We start from the raw sequence: 16,089 nt of genomic DNA, 5'->3' as shown, positions 1-16,089 counted from the left end.
CACTAGAGAACACTAGAGAACACTACAGAACACTAGAGAACACTACAGAACACTACAGAACACTACAGAACACCGTGTAAGAACCTCACCTGCAGCAGGTCTGCGCCCTCACGCTCAATGACACCTTCTGAAGTAACATGGAGTTTAGTCATTTTCTCCGTGCGGCTGCACACACACACACACACACACACACACACACACACACACACACATAGTTTATAATCATGCAGCGTAACAATTATGTTCTTACAGGTATTATGCAGTGAATTGGAGGAAAAACAATTACAATCACAATGTGTTTATTATAATCACAATCGACTTAATCGATCTCAAGCCCCGCCCTCTTTTCCTCTATCCTCCAATCACAACTGTCGCTTCCCTCAGACAACCAGGGAAGCAAAAGTAGCGATTGGATGATTGGGTTTGAGATAGGGTCAGTTGAATCAGATTCTGAGGTCCCCAGTGTGTATTTACCTCCGCCAATCAGGTACGTCTGCCTCTTGGAGGCAACGCCTCTCAAAGGTCACCAGTCCATCTGGCCTTCTATCTGCTGAGATAACAACATAACATTCAGCCACTAGATGGTGCTGTAGATAACATTCAGCCACTAGACGGTGCTGTAGATCAGTGGTTCCCAAAGTCGGGGTCGCGACCCAAAGGTGGGCCGCGAGCAGCCACGGGAGGACCGCGAGATGACTAAAAAAATAAATAAAAAAATTATAATTTTTTTTTTTTTCATGCCACTGAACTTAGAAGCAGGCCAGGACAGTGTTTCTAGTTGTATTCTAAAATTCTATTCTATTGTATTCTAAAATGTGACTATATGGTTTTATATTAACTTAATAAATAAACAAAAACGAAAAATCTACTTATTTCAACGAACATTTCAAACTAAATAACAGATTATGCACATAAAACGCTGAAAACAACCGAAGCAACAATAGTATTTTAATGAGGCTATTATTATTATCATTATTATTTTGCAACAAGTTAGCCCTCTCATAAATAGCACATATAAATGAATAACTAACTTGAACTAACTTAATAGGATTGAAGTGATATTTGGCTTAAAAAATCGGTCGACTGGCAAAAAAAAAAAAAAAAAAAAAAGCCTGACGATGTGCATTGGGCCGCGGCTCTCTGACGCCTTATTTTCTGGGTCCCGGCCTGAAAAGTTTGGGAACCCCTGCTGTAGATAACATTCAACCACTAGATGGTGCTGTAGATAACATTCAGCCACTAGATGGTGCTATGGGCAACATTCAGCCACTAGATGGTGGTGTAGATAACATTCAGCCACTAGATGGTGCTATGGGCAACATTCAGCCACTAAATGGTGCTATATATAACATTCAGCCACTAGATGGGGCTATAGATAACATTCAGCCACTAGACGCTGCTGTAGATAACATTCAGCCACTAGATGGTGCTGTAGATAACATTCAGCCACTAGATGGTGCTATGGGCAACATTCAGCCACTAAATGGTGCTATATATAACATTCAGCCACTAGATGGGGCTATAGATAACATTCAGCCACTAGATGGTGCTATAGTATAGATAACATTCAGCCACTAGATGGTGCTATAGATAACATTCAACCACTAGATGGTGCTGTAGATAACATTCAGCCACTAGATTTGATTTGATTTGATTTGAAGTCTTTATTTCGAACATGCAATGAATACAACAAACAATAACAAAAAAGAAAAACAACTCAATCTGCATGTTCGAAAAGGAGTAGGAAGAAGTATACACTTATTTAATCCTACCCCTTTTCCACTACTCAAATGAGTGTACTATTTTAAACATAAAAAAGAAAAGAAAAGAAAAGAAAAAAAATATATATATATATATATATATATGCAAAACAAAAAACAAAAACTATATATGTATAAAATAAAATAAAATAGAAACAAAATAAAAATGTAAACACCTGTGAATATCAAGTCCCTTCTTCATCCCTGTACCTTGTGAACATAATTTCCTTATACATCAGTTTGAATTGTCTCATGTTTGGACATTGCTTTAACACCACATTAAGACTGTTCCACAGTTTCACTCCACATATTGAGATGCAGTGTTTTCTCATGTTAGTGCGTACGTTTAGCACCTTTAAATTGTGTTCTCCCCTCAGATTATAACCCCCCTCCCTATCAAAGAACAATTCTTGAATGTTTCTTGGAAGTGCATGACTTTTTGCTTTATACATTAATTGTGCCGTTTTAAATTCCACAAGATCATTTAACTTCAATGTCTTTGACTCCAGAAACAATATGTTAGTGTGATCACGATAACCTGCAATGTGAACTATCCTTATGGCCCTTTTTTGGAGTATAAAAAGTGGTTGTAGTGTAGACTTATAATTGTTTCCCCAGACTTCAGCACAGTAATTTAAATATGGTAAAACTAGTGAACAGTAGAGAATGTAGAGTGATTTTCTATCCAGGAAGTGCTTTACTTTACTCATGACTGAAATGCTTCGTGAGAGTTTAGATTGGACATGTTTTATGTGAGGTTTCCAACAGATTTTATGGTCTATTATTACACCTAGGAATTTATTTTCATAAACTCTTTCAATAATCACATCATTTATTTTAACTTGTACCTGAGTATCCAATCTACAGTTTCCAAACAACATAATTTTAGTTTTGCTCAAGTTCAATGATAATTTGTTTCTATCAAACCATTCCTTCAATTTCTTCATTTCAGATGTGATGACCTCTAAAAGCTGCTGGACATTCTCACCAGAAAAAAAAAGATTAGTGTCATCCGCAAATAAAATACATTTAAATATATTGGATACTTTACATATCTCGTTAATGTACAAGATGAACAGTTTTGGACCCAACACTGACCCCTGGGGGACACCACAAGCAATGTCCAAACATTCAGATTTATAATCTCTCATTGTCACAAATTGTTGTCTTTTATTTAGATAGCTTCTTACCCAGTCCAATACTACCCCCCTGATCCCATATCTCTCCAATTTCCTGATTAATATATCATGATTAATAGTATCAAATGCTTTTTTTAGGTCAATGAATACTCCAGCTACATGTTTTTTTTGATCTATGGAATTTGTGATTTTTTCAATGAGTTCTATTAACGCTAGTGATGTTGACCGGTGTGTTCTGAATCCATACTGGCTATCGGTGAGTAAATTATGTTTATCAATGAATTTATCTAATCTGTTGTTGAAGAGTTTTTCTAATATTTTTGAAAACTGAGGAAGTAGAGAAACAGGCCTATAATTTGTGAAGTGGTGTTTATCTCCAGTCTTGAACAGAGGTATGACTTTTGCTATTTTCATTTTATTCGGAAATCGACCAGTTTTGAATGATAAATTGCAGATGTGCGTGAGTGGTTTTGAAATCCCAATAATGACATTTTTTACTATTTTCATATCTATTTCATTACTGTCTGTAGATGTCTTGTTTTTACATTTATTAGTAGTTTCTATAATTTCATTTTCATCTACCGCTTCCAGAAACATTGAACTAGGATTTCTTTCAATGTAATTGTCTTTTATGTCTTCAGGAGTCACTGGATCTGGGATTTTTCCCGCTAATTCTGGTCCAATATTTACAAAAAATTTATTAAAGTTGTTAACCACATCATCCATATTGCTAATAGTTTGATCCTCTTCCATAAAATACTGAGGATAGTTTATTTGTCTTGATCCATTCCTGATAATACCATTTAATATCTTCCAAACACCTTTAATATTATATTTGTTGTTATCTAATATTCTACTATAATGATCCTTCTTACATCTTCTCATAATATTAGTCAACTTGTTTTTATATTTCTTATATTTATTTTCTGCCTCTTTAGTTCTATGTTTTATAAATTCTCTATATAGTATATTTTTCTTTTTACATGCATTCTGTAATCCCCTTGTGATCCATGGGCTGTCTGAGTGTTTATGTTTACTGCTATATTCTTTTATTGGACAATGTTTGTGATATAGTAAGTTAAATATAGATAAGAATGTTTCATATGCTTTATCAGTGTCATCCTCTTTATATACTATCTCCCAATTTTGTAGTAGCAAATCATTTTTGAAAGCGTTCATTGATTCTTCAGTCCTTACTCGTTTAAATTGTAGTTTATTGTCCTGCTTGTTTTCTGTGTAGTTGTTGTCATAAACTGTAAAAACTGGTAAATGGTCGCTGATGTCATTTATTAGTAATCCACTCACTGTATTGTTTTCTATAATGTTCGTAAATATATTGTCTATCAGAGTGGCACAATGGGATGTGATTCGGCTGGGTCTTGTGATTTTTGGATAAAGGCTCAAACTATACAATGTGTTGATGAATTCCTCAGTCATTTTATGTTTGTTTGGATTTAAAAGATCAATGTTAAAATCCCCACAGATGAAAATAGCCTTTTGATTATTGTTTATATACATTTCTTCCATCCAGTCCTTGAAAACTTCAATATTCGAACCTGGTGCTCTATATATACAGCTCACAATTATATTTTTCTTTTTTTCTACACATATTTCTATTGTTATACATTCTAATAAATTATCAATCACATTTGTCATTTTTTCTACAATCTTATAATTCAAGTTATTATCCACATACACAGCCACTCCTCCACCACTCTTATTTTTTCTGTTCATATAGTTGAGTTCATATCCGACCATTTCAAAATCCATTCCCTTTTCCTCGTTCATCCAAGTTTCTGAAATGGCAATTATAGATGGTGCTATAGATAACATTCAGCCACTAGATGGTGCTATAGATAACATTCAGCCACTAGATGGTGCTATAGATAACATTGATTGATTGATTGATTGATTGATTGATTGATTGATTGATTGATTGATTGAACATTTTATTAACAGATTGCAGAATGGGTACAATACAGTACGGCTCAATACACACAATTGTTAAGGGGATGCAGACCAGAGAAAGACTTTCGTCTTGTTTACATCAGGGTCCCCCATTTTCAATTCATCATGACATTTATGACATACATGACATACAGATATACAGTACTGTTACATCCTGACATTTATGACATACCAGATCTACAAATATACAGTACTGTTTAAGAGGGTGGAATCATCATCATTCAGAATAACTTATACTGTATATATGAAAGGAAAGGGGTTTTATGTTAGTGTGGGGTGTCTCCAGGGAGGCTTAAGTTAAGGTTAAGGTGAGGGTTCGGTTTATAAACAACTTTTTTTTTTTATCCACTTTTTCTCCTCTTTTTCTATTTTCTCCCATCTCAATTCTCCCCTCCCCTGTCTTGAACGTTGCTCGCATATGCCCCCCACTGGCCGGTTGTAGGGAGGATAGAAGCCTTGCATCATGTGTCCCCTCCGGTACACGAGGAGGCAGCCTGTCACATATTTTCACCTGCCAGCGCGGACTCTCATTGGCGAGGAGTAACGTGTGGGAGGCTCACACTGCCCCCGCTATTTCCTGTCTCTGCTGTGCAGGCGTCCCCCAACCGACCTGTAGGAGTCGCTGTCCACAACGTCCAGATTACCACCCATCGACTTCCACCCGCTGACTCTGCCAATTGAGTCAGTATGACGGCCGGCCCAAGCCGGAGGCAACGCCGACAGCCGGATTCGAACCCGGTGTCTCTTGCGTTGGTGACGAGCGCAATGTCCGCTGCGCCACCCAGCCGCCACTAAAAGTTTATAAACAACAACTTTTGAACTTACTCGAAGTGACGACGTCGAAGTAGTGGAAGATGGCTCTCAGCTTCTCTCTCTTCCTCTCCAGCTTCCCGTTTCCAAACAGACTGTATCAAAACAACGACACGGGTCGGAGAAACATTCATCAGGCTCCTTGACTCACACACACACACACGCACACACACACACACACACACACACACACACGCACACACACACACACACGCACACGCACACACCTACACACACGCATATATGAAGTTGAATATATGAAGTTGATGGTGGGATAGGCGTGGTGGTACTGACCTGGTGAAGTTGATGGTGGGATAGGCGTGGTGGTACTGACCCGGTGAAGTTGATGGTGGGATAGGCGTGGTGGTACTGACCTGGTGAAGTTGATGGTGGGATAGGCGTGGTGGTACTGACCTGGTGAAGTTGATGGTGGGATAGGCGTGGTGGTACTGACCTGGTGAAGTTGATGGTGGGATAGGCGTGGTGGTACTGACCTGGTGAAGTTGATGGTGGGATAGGCGTGGTGGTACTGACCCGGTGAAGTTGATGGTGGGATAGGCGTGGTGGTACTGACCTGGTGAAGTTGATGGTGGGATAGGTACTGACCTGGTGAAGTTGATGGTGGGATAGGCGTGGTACTCGGTGCCAGGTTCTGTGTCGTTGCGCCGAGGGAAGGTGCAGAAGAAGGCGTTTGCCAGGAGACAGGAGATCTGACGCTGAGACAGCGTGATGGAGGCAGCGCGCCCTCTCTGGAGCAAGGGCACCGCCTGGGCAGAAGATACTGTGCTTATGCCAGTGGCCTACTATAGTATTTATTTTTTCTTTATTATTATCTTTTCCCCCCTCCTTTTTCCATTTTTCTCCCATCCCAATGTTAGTCGTTATGCCAATTCCCAATCCCCTTCCTGGTCGTTGCGCACTCTACCCCCTACCGTCGGTCCGGGAGGGCGGAGACTATCACATGCTTCCTCCGACACATGTGTACCCAGCCCACCGCTTCTTTTCACCTGGCAGCGCGGACTCTCACTGGGAGAGTGTAACGTGTGGAAGGATCACACTACCTCTCTTAGATCCTTCCCTCGCTGTGCAGGCGCCCCGACCGAACTGTAGGAGTCGCTGTTTACAACGACCAGGACCCACCCCACCGGCTTCCCACCCGCTGACTCTGCCAATTATGTTAGTATGGACGGTCAGCCAAGCCGGAGACACCACAGCTGGATTCGATCACACTGTCTCTGCAGTGGTAGACAGACGCTTAGTCCACTGCGCTACCCGGCCGCCTACTACTATAGTATTTCTATTGTAATTGGTGCTTGAGAAGAAAACAAAGAAATATTACAGTTTATTTTGGAATGGGCAGTACCAGAGTATGGTTAAAGTATCATCATCTTCTTCTTCTACTTTCAATTTATAGTTATAGTTTATAGTTTCAAGTTTCAAGTTCAAGTTTCAAGTTTCTTTATTAGTTGTCACACAGAAATACAGAATACTTTTGCATGAGATGCTTCTTTCTGTTTTGCTCCTGAGAGTTTGCTAGATAAAATAAAAGATAGTATAAAATAAGTATAATATTAGTATAAAATAGAAAGTCAAGTACGTAAACAAGTGTAAACAAAACAAAAATGTTCAATATACATATATACAGTATATGTACAGTATATACAATGCAGATACAGTACAGTGTAGAAATGGTGAGGTGTAGCTTAGCTTGTGGTGCCACCTTGTGGTGGTGAGGTGCAATGAGGTGCAATGAGGAATGAGATTGATGTGCAAATCTCCTTACCAATAAATATAAAGTGTTAGTGTCTAAAGTGGGTAAAGTGGGTGCTACAGTGTGTTGTTTATTTAAAGTGAGTGTGTATGTGTGCTGTGGGTGTATTTGATGGTTTGTTACATAGTGTTATTGTCGTTGAGCATCCTGATGGCCTGGGGATAGAAGCTCCTTCTGAGTCTCTCTGTGCCGGCCATGAGACTCCGGTATCGCTAGTTTGTATAGATCGAAATATATGTTGTGTACCATGTTTACAAATCTACCATGGTTGAGGAGCCAGGAAAAACAAGCATCTCACGTTTTTCTGAATGTATGTACATTTAAAAAAGCTGTGACAATCATATAATCGGAACTTGAGTCCAGATGTGGTCTAGATGTGGTCTAGATGTGGTCCAGATGTGGTCTAGATGTGGTCTAGATGTGGTCCAGATGTGGTCTAGATGTGGCTGTGGTCTAGATGTGATCCAGATGTGGTCTAGATGTGGTCCAGATGTGGTCTAGATGTGGTCCAGATGTGGTCTAGATGTGGTCCAGATGTGGTCTAGATGTGGATGTGGTCTAGATGTGGTCCAGATGTAGATGTGGTCCAGATGTTGTCTAGATGTGGATGTGGTCCAGATGTGGATGTGGTCTAGATGTGGTCTAGATGTGGTCCAGATGTGGTCTAGATGTGGATGTGGTCTAGATGTGGTCTAGATGTGGTCCAGATGTGGTCTAGATGTGGATGTGGTCTAGATGTGGTCTAGATGTGGTCCAGATGTGGTCTAGATGTAGATGTGGTCCAGATGTGGTCTAGATGTGGTCTAGATGTGGTCCAGATGTGGTCTAGATGTGGATGTGGTCTAGATGTGGTCTAGATGTGGTCCAGATGTGGTCTAGATGTAGATGTGGTCCAGATGTGGTCTAGATGTGGTCTAGATGTGGATGTGGTCTAGATGTGGTCCAGATGTGGTCTAGATGTGGTCTAGATGTGGATGTGGTCTAGATGTGGTCTAGATGTGGTCTAGATGTGGTCCAGATGTGGTCTAGATGTGGATGTGGTCTAGATGTGGTCTAGATGTGGTCTAGATGTGGTCCAGATGTGGTCTAGATGTGGATGTGGTCTAGATGTGGTCTAGATGTGGTCTAGATGTGGTCCAGATGTGGTCTAGATGTGGATGTGGTCTAGATGTGGTCTAGATGTGGTCTAGATGTAGATGTGGTCTAGATGTGGTCTAGATGTGGTCTAGATGTGGTCCAGATGTGGTCTAGATGTGGATGTGGTCTAGATGTGGTCTAGATGTGGGCCGCCGGGTGGCAGTATTGTCCGGTACCTTCCTCAGCAGCTGGTCCAGTTGTACGGCCAGCCTGGCGATCTTAGGGAACATCGGCAGGTAGTAATTGTCTGGTGGAGGGGCGCCCTGGAGAGAAGGACCAATCACACGTTAGAGAGTCGGGTCACATGTTCGCTCGATCACGGTGAACGTGTGGTAAACTCTGACCTGAGGTCAGCCAGGGTCAGCAACTGACCTTAACAAGTGAGACGAGGACATCGAAGGTCCAGCGGTCCTTGTACTTTGGGTTGTATCCCATTATGGCTTTCTAGAGAAGGAGAGAGGAGAGCAGAGCAGGGGTCAGAAGGAGAGGAGAGCAGGGGTCAGAAGGAGAGGAGAGCAGGGGTCAGAAGGAGAGCAGGGGTCAGAAGGAGAGCAGGGGTCAGAAGGAGAGCAGGGGTCAGAAGGAGAGCAGGGGTCAGAAGGAGAGCAGGGGTCAGAAGGAGAGCAGGGGTCAGAAGGAGAGAGGGGTCAGAAGGAGAGCAGGGGTCAGAAGGAGAGCAGGGGTCAGAAGGAGAGCAGGGGTCAGAAGGAGAGCAGGGGTCAGAAAGAGAGCAGGGGTCAGAAGGAGAGCAGGGGTCAGAAGGAGAGCAGGGGTCAGAAGGAGAGCAGGGGTCAGAAGGAGAGCAGGGGTCAGAAGGAGAGAGGGGTCAGAAGGAGAGCAGGGGTCAGAAGGAGAGCAGGGGTCAGAAGGAGAGCAGGGGTCAGAAGGAGAGCAGGGGTCAGAAGGAGAGCAGGGGTCAGAAGGAGAGAGGAGAGCAGGGGTCAGAAGGAGAGAGGAGAGCAGGGGTCAGAAGGAGAGCAGGGGTCAGAAGGAGAGCAGGGGTCAGAAGGAGAGCAGGGGTCAGAAGGTGAGCAGGGGTCAGAAGGAGAGCAGGGGTCAGAAGGAGAGCAGGGGTCAGAAGGAGAGCAGGGGTCAGAAGGAGAGAGGAGAGCAGGGGTCAGAAGGAGAGCAGGGGTCAGAAGGAGAGCAGGGGTCAGAAGGAGAGGAGAGCAGGGGTCAGAAGGAGAGCAGGGGTTAGAAGGAGAGCAGGGGTCAGAAGGAGAGAGGAGAGCAGGGGTCAGAAGGAGAGGAGAGCAGGGGTCAGAAGGAGAGCAGGGGTCAGAAGGAGAGCAGGGGTCAGAAGGTGAGCAGGGGTCAGAAGGAGAGCAGGGGTCAGAAGGAGAGCAGGGGTCAGAAGGAGAGCAGGGGTCAGAAGGAGAGAGGAGAGCAGGGGTCAGAAGGAGAGCAGGGGTCAGAAGGAGAGAGGAGAGCAGGGGTCAGAAGGAGAGCAGGGGTCAGAAGGAGAGGAGAGCAGGGGTCAGAAGGAGAGAGGAGAGCAGGGGTCAGAAGGAGAGAGGAGAGCAGGGGTCAGAAGGAGAGCAGGGGTCAGAAGGAGAGCAGGGGTCAGAAGGAGAGCAGGGGTCAGAAGGAGAGCAGGGGTCAGAAGGAGAGCAGGGGTCAGAAGGAGAGGAGAGCAGGGGTCAGAAGGAGAGCAGGGGTCAGAAGGAGAGCAGGGGTCAGAAGGAGAGCAGGGGTCAGAAGGAGAGCAGGGGTCAGAAGGAGAGCAGGGGTCAGAAGGAGAGAGGAGAGCAGGGGTCAGAAGGAGAGAGGAGAGCAGGGGTCAGAAGGAGAGCAGGGGTTAGAAGGTGAGCAGGGGTCAGAAGGAGAGCAGGGGTCAGAAGGAGAGCAGGGGTCAGAAGGAGAGGAGAGCAGGGGTCAGAAGGAGAGCAGGGGTCAGAAGGAGAGCAGGGGTCAGAAGGAGAGCAGGGGTCAGAAGGAGAGCAGGGGTCAGAAGGAGAGGAGAGCAGGGGTCAGAAGGAGAGCAGGGGTCAGAAGGAGAGCAGGGGTCAGAAGGAGAGAGGAGAGCAGGGGTCAGAAGGAGAGCAGGGGTCAGAAGGAGAGCAGGGGTCAGAAGGAGAGCAGGGGTCAGAAGGAGAGCAGGGGTCAGAAGGAGAGAGGGTAATAGCAGCATGGGGGATTGGGGGAGGGGGGAGGGGAGGTACAGGTATGGGCAGAGTAATAGCAGCATGGGGGAGGGGAGGTACAGGTATGGGCAGGGTAATAGCAGCATGGGGGAGGGGGAGGGGGGGTACAGGTATGGGCAGGGTAATAGCAGCATGGGGGAGGGGGAGGGGAGGTACAGGTATGGGCAGGGTAATAGCAGCATGGGGGAGGGGGGAGGGGAGGTACAGGTATGGGCAGAGTAATAGCAGCATGGGGGAGGGGAGGTACAGGTATGGGCAGGGTAATAGCAGCATGGGGGGAGGGGAGGTACAGGTATGGGCAGGGTAATAGCAGCATGGGGGGGTACAGGTATGGGCAGAGTAATAGCAGCATGGGGGAGGGGAGGTACAGGTATGGGCAGGGTAATAGCAGCATGGGGGGGAGGGGAGGTACAGGTATGGGCAGGGTAATAGCAGCATGGGGGGGAGGGGAGGTACAGGTATGGGCAGGGTAATGGCAGCATGGGGGAGGGGAGGTACAGGTATGGGCAGGGTAATGGCAGCATGGGGGAGGGGAGGTACAGGTATGGGCAGAGTAATAGCAGCATGGGGAGGGGAGGTACAGGTATGGGCAGAGTAATAGCAGCATGGGGGGGAGGGGAGGTACAGGTATGGGCAGGGTAATAGCAGCATGGGGGGGGGAGGTACAGGTATGGGCAGAGTAATAGCAGCATGGGGGAGGGGAGGTACAGGTATGGGCAGGGTAATGGCAGCATGGGGGAGGGGAGGTACAGGTATGGGCAGAGTAATAGCAGCATGGGGGAGGGGAGGTACAGGTATGGGCAGGGTAATGGCAGCATGGGGGGGGGGGAGGTACAGGTATGGGCAGGGTAATAGCAGCATGGGGGAGGGGGAGGGGAGGTACAGGTATGGGCAGGGTAATAGCAGAAAGACATAAGTATAGGCAATACAATTATGATAATACAATTTAAAAAATAAACAGTGTAAACAATATAATTATAATGAATATAAGAATATGGCAACAGTAAATAGTGTATAGATGAGGGTCTCTATATCAGTTATATTATACGTTACTTTAAATATGAGCAATAAATAATTAGGGCGCGTTCACACCTACCCTGTTTGGTCCACTTTAAGTGGACCATGGTCCCTTTAGATCAATAGTCCGTTTCGTTTGTAGAGGTGTGAACACAAACCAAACTATTTTGAGGACCAAACAACCGAACCATGGTCCTCTTGAAAAGTTGGGACTCGGTCCGTTTCAATCGAACTATAGAACCTAATCCAGGAAGCAAAGTAGCCTACAGTGCACTGCAGTGTGGCTCTGAAGTCAGACTTGCGCCGCGCGCGTAATGACAGTATCTCTCTCTCTCATTACGCTGTCGCCAACTGTTTACGTTTGTGAGTGCGATAGTCCAATAGATGAACGACTTGGAGACTGCATGTCCTTTGTTTACAAATGAGGTCCGCACCAAAAAGGGTAGTGTGAACGCAGACCAAAATCTAACAATGTATCATTTTCACATTTGGTCCACCAGAAAGTCCGGACTATCCGCTGACTTTCAGGTGTGAACACGGCCTTAGAATCTGAATCTATACTATGAATAAAGTATATATTGGGTGGCGACAGAGCAGAGGTAGAGCTGGTTCGATTCCCGCTCCTCCCGGGCAGCGTGTCGATGTGTCCTTGAGCAAGACACTTAACCCCTAACTGCTCCCGATGAGCAGGTTGGCACCTTGCATGGTCGCCTCCGCCGTCGGTGTGTGAATGTGTGAGTGAACGGGTCAAATGTGAGGAACAAATTGTAAAGCGCTTTGGATAAAAGCGCTGTATAAATGCAAATGCAGCCATTTACCATTTAAAGTAAAGTAAACAGTAGACACAAGGTGCAGTATATACACAAGGTACCCTATTGTGTTTATTTATTTTTTATCCACTTTTTCTCCCATTTTCTATTTTTCTCCCATCCCAATTTTCATATCATCCAATCCAACCCTCCCCTGTCACGGACGCTGTTTCTTGCCTCCCACAAGCCGGCTGCAATGTGGACTAAGTCATACATAGCACAAGTCCCCTCCGGTACTTGAGGTAACAGCAGTCGCATCTTTTCACCTGCGTGGCGCGATCTTTCAGCGTCAGGGGTCTGCGCTTTGGAGGGGCGCCGCCCCCGTCGCTTCCTGATTCTACTGCGCAGGCGCACCAACCGACCTGTAGGAGTCGCTGTCCACAACGCCCGATCCCCACCCATCAGTTTCCCACCCCCTAATACTGCCAATGTGTATTAGTACGGACGACCAGCTAAACTGAAAGCAATGAGGAGCGCTGGGCTCGAACAGGGAGGCGTACCTGTTCGAGCCCAGTCTCCAGTATTCGTGGTGAGCGCCTTGCCCACTGCACCACGTAGCCGCCACGTCTTATGTTTTATATAAAAGATACAACACAATACATTATATAATATAATATTATTTGATGTCAGAGAAGGCTCGTGTGGTTGCCATAGTAACGTTACCTCCACGTCCCCCACCGACAGGCCTCTCTTCTTGTCCAGGAGCCCCAGCTCAGTACGGATCACCCCCCACCTGTTCACCTGGGAGTCACCCTTCAAGAACTGGAGACAAGAAGGATGACTGATTGATTGATTGATTACTTTATCAAGGATTTCAGGGATGAGACAAACAGATACAGTATGATAATAATAATAATAATAATAATAATAATAATAATAATAATAATAATAATAATAATAATAATAATAATAATAATAATAATCATCATCAGTATAACTTCATGTTCAGTCCGGTCAGCTGGGCTCAAAGTCAAACCCACCTTCTTGGCGGTGATGGTGCTCTCCGGTGAACAAGGCATCCTGACGAAGTCGCTTTGCCACAAAGGACGGCCCTCCTGCGCTCGGACCCCCCGCTGTGCACTGAAGAAGTGATTCACCTGCGAGTGAAACAGACGTGTCAGGCTTCCTTTGTGTCGCTCAATCTGTGGGGGTCGTTTTAGTGTGTACTGTTAACACTTTGAGTGCCACTCACGAGATTTCTCTGTTTTTTTTATAGGTGGTTGCATGCCACTCACGAGATTTCTCTGATTTTTTTTTTTTTTTGCGATCTGAAAAATTATTGCATCACCCGAGCCTACCCGAGTATAGCCGAGGGGCGCCGGCGATCACTGTGGAAAAAAGCGCCCCCTGTCGTCTCCCAGATGACATAAGTGATTTTGGAATGGACTCAATGAAAATGAATGGGGAAAAAAATCCGGTACTCCACATTTTCCAGTTCACTGATCCAGCCGGGGTTACCAGAGTTCATTCTGGAGCCTCAGATCCCCGCGGATCATGGAGTTCTACTGTATCGCGTTGGATCCATACACGTATCGATTTTTTCGAATGGTGATCAGGAATTGGAATATACCAGTTGGATACCATCTGATGTCAGGTAAGGACTCTATGTTATCAGTGGTAGGATAATCAGAGTAAGTTTGATGAAGTTATAAGCTGTTTTGTGAAATGTCTTTTTTCGGTTTCACTGTAAAACTCAGAGAGGAAATCAGGCGATTATCAGTGCGCGGCCGTAATGTGCTTGCGTGCACGTATAATATTGATCATCTAGCGTTTATTTGAAAACGATTCATAAAAAGGCCGACGAATATCAACGTTGTGGAATATTCCACTAAAAGACGATTTTCATAGAATGCTCCAGAATGAGCTGTTTTTTATATCAAAACGGGGGCTTTTCTAACTGCTCTGAAACGGAAACGACGCGATAAAAAAACAATCTGCCTTCACAGCACTGACTGGAAAATAGTCTTTGATAATGCGATGGGCAGATTAGACACATAGCCATAATTTAAAACATAGATTAGGCGATATTAACGTTAACATTGGCGCCGATGGTGGCATTCAAGCGGTAAAATGGAAAACCAGGCGTGGCGCTCAAAGTGTTAAACTCATGGTCTCAGTCTCAGTGTGTACCGTTGAGTAAAACAAATGGCGTGTGTTTGACACACACACATGTATTTGTGTTCATGTGTGTGACATACTCTGTGTGTGTACAAATGCATGCGCACGCACGCACACACACGCGTGCGCGGGTGCGTCTGAAGCCAGGGCGTGAGTCGATTAGAAGAACACAGCTCTTACGTCTATGAGGACCGTGTGGGTGGCGCTGAAGTTCAGCGGGCCCAGGCGCTCACGGCACTGGCTCAGTCTCTTCAGCTCCGAGAGAGGAGAAGAAGAAGAGGAGGAGTAGGACGACGTCCTCCAGGGCTTCTTCTCCTTCGGCCTCGCGCCCTCCTCTCCGTAGCTCTCGCTTTCTCTCTTCTCTCCTCCAGGGGGCGGGGAGTAGCCACTGCTGCCACTACTGTGCTGGTCTCTGCTGCCACTGTGCTGCTGGTCTCTGCTGCCACTGTGCTGCTGGTCTCTGCTGCTGCCACTGTGCTGCTGGTCTCTGCTGCTGCCACTGAGCTGGTCTCTGCTGCCACTGTGCTGCTGGTCTCTGCTGCCACTGTGCTGCTGGTCTCTGCTGCCACTGTGCTGCTGGTCTCTGCTGCCACTGTGCTGCTGGTCTCTGCTGCCACTGTGCTGCTGGTCTCTGCTGCCACTGTGCTGCTGGTCTCTGCTGCCACTGAGCTGGTCTCTGCTGCCACTGTGCTGCTGGTCTCTGCTGCCACTGTGCTGGTCTCTGCTGCCACTACTGTGCTGCTGGTCTCTGCTGCCACTGAGCTGGTCTCTGCTGCCACTGAGCTGCTGGTCTCTGCTGCCACTGTGCTGCTGGTCTCTGCTGCCACTCTGCTGGTCTCTGCTGCCACTCTGCTGGTCTCTGCTGCCACTGAGCTGGTCTCTGCTGCCACTGAGCTGGTCTCTGCTGCCACTCTGCTGGTCTCTGCTGCCACTCTGCTGGTCTCTGCTGCCACTCTGCTGGTCTCTGCTGCCACTCTGCTGGTCTCTGCTGCCACTGTGCTGCTGGTCTCTGCTGCCACTCTGCTGGTCTCTGCTGCCACTCTGCTGGTCTCTGCTGCCACTCTGCTGGTCTCTGCTGCCACTCTGCTGGTCTCTGCTGCCACTGTGCTGCTGGTCTCTGCTGCCACTCTGCTGGTCTCTGCTGCCACTGTGCTGGTCTCTGCTGCCACTCTGCTGGTCTCTGCTGCCACTCTGCTGGTCTCTGCTGCCACTGTGCTGCTGGTCTCTGCTGCCACTCTGCTGGTCTCTGCTGCCACTCTGCTGGTCTCTGCTGCCACTCTGCTGGTCTCTGCTGCCACTCTGCTGGTCTCTGCTGCCACTGTGCTGCTGGTCTCTGCTGCCACTGACACTGGACTGGTCTCTCTTCTCTTCCGTGTTGTGCCCTTGCTCTGTGAAGTCCATTAAATCAGGTTGCTG

General features: G+C 46.2%; 1 protein-coding gene across 1 annotated transcript in view; it reads right to left on the bottom strand.

Moving 5' to 3' along the window:
• The window catches only part of pargl (poly (ADP-ribose) glycohydrolase, like), a 33,754-nt gene extending 18,559 nt beyond the window's left edge, over window positions 1–15,195 (bottom strand). The window contains exons 1-9 of the mRNA XM_084324577.1: window positions 14,854–15,195; window positions 13,536–13,652; window positions 13,219–13,317; window positions 8,958–9,029; window positions 8,762–8,848; window positions 6,284–6,444; window positions 5,693–5,772; window positions 475–550; window positions 90–165 (exon numbers count right to left, since the gene is read on the bottom strand). Coding sequence (XP_084180703.1) covers window positions 90–165; window positions 475–550; window positions 5,693–5,772; window positions 6,284–6,444; window positions 8,762–8,848; window positions 8,958–9,029; window positions 13,219–13,317; window positions 13,536–13,574 — 690 coding nt within the window. The 5' untranslated portion in view covers window positions 13,575–13,652; window positions 14,854–15,195. The remainder of the gene's footprint in view (window positions 1–89; window positions 166–474; window positions 551–5,692; window positions 5,773–6,283; window positions 6,445–8,761; window positions 8,849–8,957; window positions 9,030–13,218; window positions 13,318–13,535; window positions 13,653–14,853) is intronic.
• Between the last annotated feature and the right edge of the window lie 894 nt (window positions 15,196–16,089).

The sequence above is a fragment of the Notolepis coatsorum genome (genome assembly GCF_963971535.1).
Source record: "Notolepis coatsorum genome assembly, chromosome: 11".
Taxonomy (NCBI): Eukaryota; Metazoa; Chordata; class Actinopteri; order Aulopiformes; family Paralepididae; genus Notolepis; species Notolepis coatsorum.
Note: the sequence above shows the minus strand (reverse complement) of the source record. Positions and strands in the feature narration are given on the sequence as shown.